The sequence below is a fragment of the Propithecus coquereli genome, unplaced genomic scaffold (assembly GCF_000956105.1).
Source record: "Propithecus coquereli isolate 6110/MARCELLA unplaced genomic scaffold, Pcoq_1.0 Scaffold123, whole genome shotgun sequence".
Taxonomy (NCBI): Eukaryota; Metazoa; Chordata; class Mammalia; order Primates; family Indriidae; genus Propithecus; species Propithecus coquereli.
The window spans coordinates 3,786,932-3,797,701 of NW_012136414.1; the positions used below are offsets into that span (position 1 = coordinate 3,786,932).

The 10,770-nt window shown below is 36.6% G+C and overlaps 1 protein-coding gene across 5 annotated transcripts in view; it reads right to left on the reverse strand.

Annotated features, from left to right (window-relative positions):
- Window positions 1–10,770, reverse strand: part of SLAIN1 (SLAIN motif family, member 1) — a 114,460-nt gene that overhangs the window by 13,115 nt on the left and 90,575 nt on the right. For 2 of the 5 annotated variants that reach the window (XM_012637771.1, XM_012637769.1), the window contains 3 exons: window positions 9,227–9,376; window positions 6,827–7,168; window positions 1,019–1,174 (listed from right to left, as the gene is read on the reverse strand). In XM_012637771.1, the coding sequence (XP_012493225.1) occupies window positions 1,019–1,174; window positions 6,827–7,168; window positions 9,227–9,287 (559 nt within the window). In that variant the 5' untranslated portion in view covers window positions 9,288–9,376. Of the gene's footprint in view, window positions 1–1,018; window positions 1,175–6,826; window positions 7,169–9,226; window positions 9,377–10,497; window positions 10,648–10,770 lie in introns of those variants that run through there. The other 3 variants (XM_012637772.1, XM_012637773.1, XM_012637774.1) reach the window with 3 other exon arrangements.

The following is a 10,770-nucleotide window of genomic DNA, read 5'->3' on the forward strand; positions in this document are numbered from 1 at the left end:
AAAGCCGGAGCTGGGTTTGCATAACTGCTCTTCCACGTGGCCTTGGGCAAACTGTTACTTAACCTATAGAAACTACCTCATAGAGTTGTTGGTAGGGCTAAATAAGATAATGAACATAAACTAATTAGCACAGTCCCTCATACAGAGTCAAGGCTGTCATTTTGTTGTTAGGAACTAAGACATAAAGAAATGAAAAACCATTGCATGTTGGGGAAATACCACTTGAAACCGAAAACTGGGTTTGAGGGAGAAGGGCTACAAACCATTCTGGATTCAGACGTAGACCTCTGGTTGTTGGCTCTTAGCCAATACAGGCTGAAAACATTTCAGGTCTCCCAAGTTTGGGCGTATGTATATGTGTACCGTCACTATGACCTAGTGCCTTTCTCGCAGGGGTCAGGGTAAGACTTCACCCCAAAAACCGATATTGACAGTGTGAGTAGGAATGAGGGAAAAAATCTGGAATCGCCACATCCCTGCACAAAGTGAAGACACACAGCACTGCGTCTAACACTCACTACATTGCTCACTGCTAGATGAAACATACAAAAAGTAAGCAAGATTGTGGGGTAAGCGGAAATAGAGTAGATAAAAGCTGTATTAGACACACTAAAACGTAACTTCATTTGGAGAAAAAAAATGCCATGGACTGGTGAAAAACAAGACCAAAATAACAGACAGAATTAAGCATGCTTTTTCAGAGGTAAAAGTATCAGACTGCTAGAAAGAGGAGGATCTGCAAAGAAAAAAGGTTTTTCTATGGTGACTGGATAAAGTAATCACCACTTAGTACTTCTGCTATCCTTGAATATAAAGGACTACATATAATTTACTATTATTAATTGATAACACAAGCACTGGTGAAAATACTACTCAACTGTAATGGTGAAATACAAAAGAAAAAATTTCCATTAGGGTGCTCACAAGTAAAAAAAAGAGGACATGAAACAGTAGTATTTTCTTAATGGTTGTTACAACTAATTAAAAATTACAAAAAATTAAAATTTTGTATACTTACTACAAGATTGTATTCTTGAAATTCCATTTCCAGCTCCATGCAAGCTTGAGTCGAAACTCTGACTGTTTCGCACGGTGACTGGAGAACTAACGTTGCTACTAACGGTGGTTGTACTTGGCATCCGGGCGAGATTGGGCATACTTCTTCGGAGTTTATCTAGAAGTGAAAAGAATTTTACTAAAAATAAAAAAAATGTTATGCCAATTAAAACACTAGCTTTCAAAAGTAAATGATAAATAAAAATTATCATGTTCTTATGATCAAACTATCAGAGAATTAACCTGCCAAATAGGAAAAACACACTCTCTAACCAGAAGGTTCCACCAAAACTGTGTTAAAAAAAAAAACAAGTATCCTATAAAAAGAGATAGGGATCAGCTAATCAATTATCTTTGTTCCTATGCAATAAACAGATAAAACTACATTAAATAAGGGTATAAAATAATCTTAAGCCATTTAATTTATCAAAAAAACACTACAAATTAAGTTATATGTTTATTTTTAAAAACTACAAGAGTCAAAATCAACACTTACTGAATCTTTTGCTACCCTATCAAAATGAAACAAATTAACAAAATTCTAACTTGAGATGTCTTAACATATCTATTCATCATATCAGCATGACCACATTAACTTCTGGCAAGTTTTAACTTTCATGAGTATGCCAGCAAATATTTGGAGACTTAGAGAAGACCAAGAAAATATTTCAATTTCTTTCTCCTTGCTAAGTACATCTTCTGCCACCAAAAGGCAGCAGAGAGTCACACACAGATCTCAACATTGCTGAGATTTTTAAATCCGCTGCAAGACAACTCTACAAGATTGTTTCTTAATACACCCCCCACCCACACACACACACAAAAACTGAAGTACATATGTCAGGTCACCCAAGCTGAGAAAACAAAGGATGTATTTAAATACTAAGCCAAAGCCCATTCAAGTATAAAACTGTATTCATTTCTTTCTCTCTTTCACACACTGTTCTCCTGCATTACTCAGATCCATAAACTGTAGCCCTGTCCAGCAAGTCCCCTAATCCTGAAGTCTGGGTCTGGGAGTCTCCTACGATTCACCTTCCCCTTTCACCCTAGACTCCAAGTCCTGTTAATTCTGCCTCATGAATATTTAGTACACCTTCCACTACCACCTAGTTCAGCCCTCAGTATTTATCACCTGCCTTTTCACAAAATTCTTAGTGGGTCTCCATGCACTCTGTCTTGCTCCTCCAATCCATCTCCCATACAGCCAGTCCCACTCTTCCCAGAGCACAAGCACACATGTAGTCACCCCTTGCTGAAACCCTTCCAACTCCAATTCCTCTGCCTCTTGCCATGTGAAAGCCAAGCGCCTGGGCATGGCACAGATAAGGACATCAAGACACAGGCTCTATGTGCTTCTCCAACCTTATCCTGCTACACCCACCCTGGCCTCTCCAACCACAGGGGAGTCTTCTACCGCCTGCAAGCCTGCACCCTCCGCCTGGACACCCTTCCCACTTTGTGGAAGGAACAAATGAACAAGGGAACAAATATTTATTGTGTATATACGAAATGCCAGGCACTCAGATGGTGGGGATACTTATTTATTACACAAATACAGTTTCCATTCTCATTGAGTTTAGCATCTAGATCAGTGTTTCTCAGTGTTTTATTTTCCCCGTTATTGAGCCTAAGGAGAAAAACTTTCTCCCAGATGAAAGAAATTAAATATTAAAGAATAACACTTTGAAAGGTAGGGGTAAACTTTGGAAGATCACAATCCATTACAATAGCTAAGATTGTTTTCACTGCCCCCAACTCTGCAAGATATTTTTATCTTTATTTATATATACCCCAACACACTAAAATGCACATATCAGAACATTCAAGCTTGTAGTCATTTTCTTTCAAGCTAAATCAGAAAACAAATGATATATTTGAACACTAATCCAAAATGCATTCAAAGGCAAAATCAAACTCATCCCTTCTTTCTCCCCCCTCACACCCTACTCCTTCTGCATAACTTATATCCATTAATTGTAGCCCTGTCCAGTAATTTCTGCCTCCTTGGGGTGGTCTAGGAAGAAGAAAATTAAATAAGTATACTTATATAATAAGAAAGCATAAGAAATGGTAGAGAACATTAGGATAGAAACTGGAAAAAGAGTTTTTTTCCCACTTGAATAACTCCTACTAATATTTTAAGAATTAGAATAATCATTACTTCCTTAGAGAAGATTTTCTATACACCTCCTGCTTGAGGTATCTACCATTCACACATTTCCTTACTTTCTGTGCATATTTCTAGAGTAATAATGCTCAAATACTGCCATTGACTGTTACATTTCTTGACTATTTCCCTCATTATCTCCTTCAGGCCTATTTTTGACAATCTTATGTCTTGTACTCCCTAATTCCTATTAAAGTTCCTAGCCCCACTCACGAGGCACTTAACACATTCAGCAAATACTGTGTGTTAGCAGAGAGTTTGTAGAAGTGAGAAATTAAAAAGAGAAGGGACAAAGCCTTGGAGCCTACATCTGAATCTTCTGAACATCACAAAAACTGGTGTGAAAATGTGAGCCTCTACCAGTATGAGACCAAATTATTTTCACTGTACATTTTTTAAGTAGCAGGGAGGTAGAGGGAAATAATTATATGCTATTATTTAGAAAATTAATTGAGCTTCTATGTTTCTTTTTTAAAGTTCTATTTACCATAACAGTTTTCATACATAGAAACACTGAAAAATAGTATCGTAAACACATGTACGTTTTCCACCTAGATATACTGGTTGTTTTCATTTTGCCATATTTGATTCATCTCCATATACATTTGTTTGCTTTTGCTAAATAATATAGCTGCAGACATCTTGACACTTTAACCTTAAATGCATGTGGACCTCCTAAGCATGAGAAAGTTCTACAGAATCACAATATGGTCATCATATATAAACAAATTAATAACATCATAATCCATACAGAAAATTTTCCAAACATCTCAAGAATATCTTTCCCCGTAAACCACAATTCAATCAAGGTTCGTACACTACATTTGGTTGTTATGTCTCTAATCGCTGTTAATCTAGATCCATCACTCTTTAAATCAATCTTTACTCATATTTACGCATCAAGTCAGTTTTTCAAGCTTTAATCTTGAAATATGTTCTTAAAAACAAAGTCTTCCAAGTGTAAATATTTAGGACACTATCTCTCTAGGAGCTAAGCTGTGATCTCCAACTTGTGTCAGACCATCTGGAAATGAGGCACACTTTCCTGTCGAACAATTTGGAATGTTTTAATAACCACATATACTTTAAAGTTCAAGGAACCAAAACTAATGTTCTAATTCCTTTCCTCACAAGAAATCAGCAATTCAATCTTCAAGGACTTAGATGCAACAGGAAACTGGAGGACAGACCAAGGAAAGAATTCAAATGAGTTTGTTCATGCTACAGAGACAGCAAGACTCACCACTCCATGGAACAAAAGATTCAGGAATCTTTAGCAATAAAGGGGATATTCAGTTACCCACCCAACAGCGAGACCTATTAATACCCTTGCAGTCAATACAGGGGCCAGGGAGATCCTCACACTGACAATGACTACATCATGCCACAGAAAACACCTGTACCCTACAAATAACAAGAAAGTTGGTAAAGATTCTGCAAGGTTTAGTCACTTTTGATATCTAACAAGTTATTCCAAATATGCTTTTAATTCTATAACTCCCAGAAAATATTCCAAGAACTTTTATGAGCCATCTCTTTGAATTTAGGCTATATAGAAGCTATGGAAGCAGTAAATGTAAATACACATTTCTAGTTTACTTTCAATTATTTTAAAATAGACTCAATTATTTAATAATCATTTTCTCCTATCTATATGATTTTGATAATTTAGAAAAACATTTGATAGATTACAAAGTTATCATTCTTATTTCACAATTTTGTCCAAATAATATTCTATGGTAACAAATGCAAGCTTAGACATCTGAACTATATGTTCACAAAAGTTTAGAAAAAGGGTCAGGAGACACAACCTTTATTCAGCACATCCACTCCAAGCTCCTGGCAATGTAACATTCATTATTGCATTTACTCCTTACAACATATTTAGGTTGAAGGAATATGTACCAGATGGTTTGATGTGGAATTATACTTAAGTTAACTAAGATAGTATCTTGTCCACATTTTATAGTTAGGGAAACCAAAGCTTAGAGACTTAAGAAACCCCCTCAAGGAAGTGGTCAGATAGGACTGGTACCCAAGGTCTACTGGACTTCAGAGCCTGTGCTCTCAACCACTTATTAGTCAGAAGTGGTATCCAGAAAATTGCCTTTGTATTCCATTTTTCTTTGTGTTGTGGAAACCAGACCTTTCAGGAAAAATAAAACTACCACAAAGGAACCTAAACTGTGGTGTATCTCCATTTTCCTATGAGGAATATCAAAGCACAGGTTTCAGGGAAATCTAACCCTTTTCAAAATGGTGTTTGATGAAAGTGAATATCACTTCTCTAAGGTGCGACAAACAGTACAGTGGAGGAAGATGATCCCATCGACAATACTAATCAAGATGCAGAGCTAGCATCTGCCTGACAACTTGACTACAAACACCTCAGTAGAAAACCCTTTAGAGAAGCAATTCTAGTTGCCCCATCTCCCAATTTTAATATGATGCTATGACTTCCATTAAGCACATGGGAAACACTGTCTTTATGATATTATGAGCTTTAATATATTAGCCACTGTGACATTATCTGCCATTCTTTTAAACTTGAAATGTCAAGATGGTAAAAGATTATGAATATAAAATTTAAAATATTTTCAAATGATCTATTAATTAGCATGAATGATGCAAGTACAGAGGAAGAAAAGGTAAAAACTAAGAACATAGTTATCAGTTGATCACTAACACAATTGGTATTTGGCCTAGCAATATTTTTAAATACCATTGGATCACTTCTGGGACAAGCTTCGAGAAATGGAGCTATATAATAATTAAAAGCTATAACTGCATAACTATGAATTATTTTTAAGAAGTTTGTTTCTTCATAATATACAGAATTTGTATGTGAAGGTCCGGTCCATCCTTAGTACAAAAACACACCAGGCTATTACATGATTGCTTTCCCCATAGTTCTTGGAAGTCAAGGAGTTTAACTCCTGGGAGTGAGGAAGAAAGATAAATGATGAAGAGAAACAGAAAAAACATGACAGAGAATGACACATACTCCAACCCACCATGTTGACATAAGGGCACATCAACTTCCCGTTATCATGCCAAATATCAGCCTCCATTTTCCTACTGCTATATAGATCTTAATTCTAGCTGTCAGGAAATCAGAGGGAAAGACACATCTCAAACATCCCTCAATCTGGATGTGCAAGAGCAGTGTCTTCCCCAGGCATCATCATCCATCTTACCATCACTGTGCTAGGAACAGGTGGTGAGGGACTGAAGGCTGCAAACGCTGAGAACAATGCAACTCAGAGCCTTGGACTCCAGGGGCTCAATCATGAACTCCTTAACTTGCACAACCCTGCCATGCTACGGCTGTACCAGCAACAATGTAAAGATGCTCCACACTGTTAACTCTTTCCAAGCCAGCTACCTCATGGTGGTTTTCTTAAAGCTATGAATCTGGGACCTGTCAACAGAAGCTGGTCAATTACAGATATAAACTTAGACCAAACTGATAAGGTCCTGAAGATGAACCTAACAAATCTGGTAAGACATTTACCAATTATTTATGTTGACCTTCGAACCGTTTCTTGACCATATATGAAAGAACAAAGCACATCAAATACCAAAGAGCACATGACCTACCTCCACTGGTCCTATTTGGCTGCTGATCTGGAGTTTGGGCTTGAGGAGAATAATACTGTTGCTGCTGGTAATTATTTGAAGGAAAATACTGGGAACTGGGGCTCCTCCTACACTCCCGAATGCTGGAGAAAGTCTGTGAGTGGGGAATTCCTCTTTGGAAAGGTAAACATCTTGGAAGACGAGGCTGAGGTGGTGGCAAATGATCAAATTCTTCTTCATCCTCCAGACTGTATCGGTCATATTCTTGATCACTACTTGTCCCTTTTTTTCCTGAACTCAAGGACACACTGGAACTATGTCTTGACACAGATGCTGAAGTGGAAGCATAATCTTGCCTGAGACCTGTAAAATAACAACAAACAGTATTCTTATGAGGTATTTCGATCTAGCTAATATTAAATTATAATTAATCAAATATTGGACAAAAATTTGTGCCAAACTATTCAAATAGAGACTCGTTATCTTGTTCTTAGTTTATTAAATCTCAATAAAATAAACACATTTACCTACTAAATAGGTATCTAATGTTAGACAATTCTGTTTTGCCAAAAAGATCACCCTAGTTCCAGCAAAGTTTAAATATGCCTGCTATAGCTCATCAATCAATATCTATCAATTTCCCTAAATGATCCATTTTCAAATCAGGAAATATTTAGAAAGAGAATAGTTTACTATGAGTTAGAACAGTTAAAATCATCTAATGCCTGGCCCAGTAAGAAGACTGTCTGCTCCCACTCACAAATTTCAAAGTCAAAGGGAAAGTTTAAAACCCAAGGTACAAATATTTTCTAACAAGGTCATCTCTCTTTTGTTCTTTTTCGTTACTAATATTATCTCTTTCAAAGCACATTGACACTTCAACAGTTTTAGGTCATCTGAAATGGCAACCATCTAAAAATAGTCAAACTGCAAGTTTCTTGCTATTTAATTCATTGCCAATACCACAATTTTTTTTTTTAAGTAGTCTATTTCTGACTACTTAACTTCTGAAACTGACATCCAATCTTTTAGCCATATATTTTTAGAAAATTTAAATTTGCTGTTACTAAAAAATGATACAAAATAATCACTTTTCCCCTCAAAATGTATCTTATTAAATCCTGTATCGGCATTACCATGTTTCTCATAGTAGCCTTGAATAATTCTGAAAGCAGGAAATTGTTATGCTTAAATGATACTTGGTTATTTCTACTTATGTTGGCCTGAAAAGATAACTCCAAAACAAACTTAGCCCAGTTCTGTGATCTGCATCTTATAGTGCCTCTGATACCATTAATGTCCTTGAAGTAGCTCACTCCAGGATTATTTGTTGTAACTTTATTGCAGAACCACTGATAACTGTCCCATTTCCACTTATCTACTCTTCTACAATTATTTACCCTGAGAAGCATATCAATGAATTTTAATTGAATTTTTATAACTCCTGACTTACACACAGTGCTAAGAAATAACATGGTACACTTTGCCCAGTTTCCCCCAACAGTAATATTTTGCAAAATTACAGAATAATATGACAACCAGGGTATTAGCAGTGATATAGTCCACCCATCTTATTCAGATTACCCAGTTTTAGAGTGTGTGTGTGTGTGTGTGTGTGTGTGTGTGTGTGTGTGTGCGTGTGTGTTAAGTTCTATGCAATTTTAGTACCTACAGGTTCACATATCCACTATCACAGTCAAAACACTTTTAACAGTTCCAACACCACAAATATGCCCTTTTATAACTACATCCACATCTCTCCTGAGACCCCATGCCTATTCTTAAACCCCAAGCATCACTAATCTGTCCTCAATTTCTAAAATTTTGTCATCTTAAAGTGTTATATAAATGGAATTATATGGCATGCACTCTCTCGCAATCACCTTTTTCACTCAGCACGATTTCACATGGAAGATACTATGTGTATTGGTAGTCTGTTCCTTTGTTATTGCTGAGTACTCTGTGGTATGGATGTACCAAAGTAGCTGGTTTAACCACTCACATACTAAAGGACATCTAAGCTAATTCCAGCTTTTGGCTGCTACAGGTAAATCTGCTAAGAGCATTCATGTACAGGTGTCTGTGTGAACACAAATTTCCACTGTTCTGGGACAAATGCCCAAAGGTGCAGTCTGCTGGGCCAAAAGCAAGCTGCATGTTTAGTTTTTTAGGAAACTGCCAACCCATTTCCACAGTGGCAATACCAGCAATGTCTATGTATCAATGTATTTTGATCAGAGTATACCCCCTAACACCTCACGAGAGTGTGAGAAGAATATAACTGCTCCACCTACAAAGTACAGCAATATGTGAGAAAGAATCTAATTGTTTGCCCATTTCCTGGGGAGAAAGGTCTGAACCTCCCCCCTTCCCTTATATTCCAAGCAGAAGCCTCACTTCTCTAGTTTAAAAAGAACATACTTTCTTCTTGCAGACGAGCCATGATCTGAACATCAGTGAGGTCCTGTAACTTATATCCCATGGAGATAGAATCATCCTCCAATTCTGAAGTACTCAGCTCACTGTCGATAGATGACTGGGGACTGAGAGGGGAGCCCCTGGACGTGTAACCTAAAACACAAAGGAAATGTGTGCCATTAGTCTGAAGAACTGACATCTATATAATGCTTTACAATCCACATATAAGCTAGAAATTCTTTCCTCTTGTCATGTCACGAAAAAAATGACCAACACATCACCATTTGATGGTCAGACGATACGCACATCTTCATGTGTTCATAATGCCCATATATAAAAACACCTGTTCACTGATTTTTCAAATTCAGTTTTCACAATTAAAAAAACGATTTGTACTGTACACTACAAAGTTTGTTAAGGAGGTAGAGTTCATGTTAGGTGTTTTTGATCACAATAAAAAAATTCACTACTGCTAAAATCTACACTGCATTGGTATCTATCTACAGGCATATTACAGGAATACATATTCAGTTATACTGTTAATAAGAAGACATACCTATCTCTGGCAGTAACTGGTTACATATTTTAAAATTGAAATTTAATCTGGTCCATTCTTTAAAGGGTGCAAGCAACAGTGCTATAAATGGATAAGAATACCACACACAAAAGGGACAAAAACATATACAAAACCTTCATAATTTAGACCAGTGAGTAATCACAGGAGACTTACAGCCACCCATGAAAGTAAAAAAGCTTGGCTTGAGATAAAAGAACTGAAGAAGAAATAGAAGAAAGTTGTAGGAATGGAATCACACCGGTGCTGACACAAATAAGGAAATGATGAGACCCTCATCTCACAAAAAGCCACTATGACTATTTTTTCTACATAGCCCTAGCTTAATAAAAAAGCTTCCAGAAAAATAAAAAATTTTAAAAACAAAATATTGAAGCTTACAATCTTGAATTAAAATAAAAATTACGTAATTTGTGTCGGTCTTTTAAGTTTAAAAGCACAATAGAAACTTAGAAAGACATAACTGCATACATATGCTTTTGCTAAAGAGGGAAGACTATACACAGTTGAGAACAGTCAGTCAGTCAATGGTGTTAGAGTACAAATTAGTGCTAGGCCTTCTTGCACCCAAAGTAAGTGTGCAGCACAAACTCTCCACTATACGATTTCCCTTAAGCTTGTCAATGAAAGATGTATATTTAAGCTGTGTTTAGTGACTGAATAACAAAGCAAGCAGCTAGTCAAGAAGTTGAAACATTACCTGTTTTTTCAGGTGTTAGTATTGCTTTATTTGAGGTTTTAGAGAAGCTGGGAGTATTAATGCCATTGCTATAAGGGCTGAGTCTTGCAACAGGACTATAAGGAAAAGCCAGTGAGGCAGTTGAAGAGAAGAGACTCCGCCATCGGCTAGCTGTCACAGAAGCAGAAAATAGCAGCAGTTAGCTATACAGAAGCAAATGTTGATTTGTCAGGAAAAAGGGAAGAGATTTAAAAAAAAAAAAAAAAGGCAAAGCAAATTTTTCATAAGAATGTC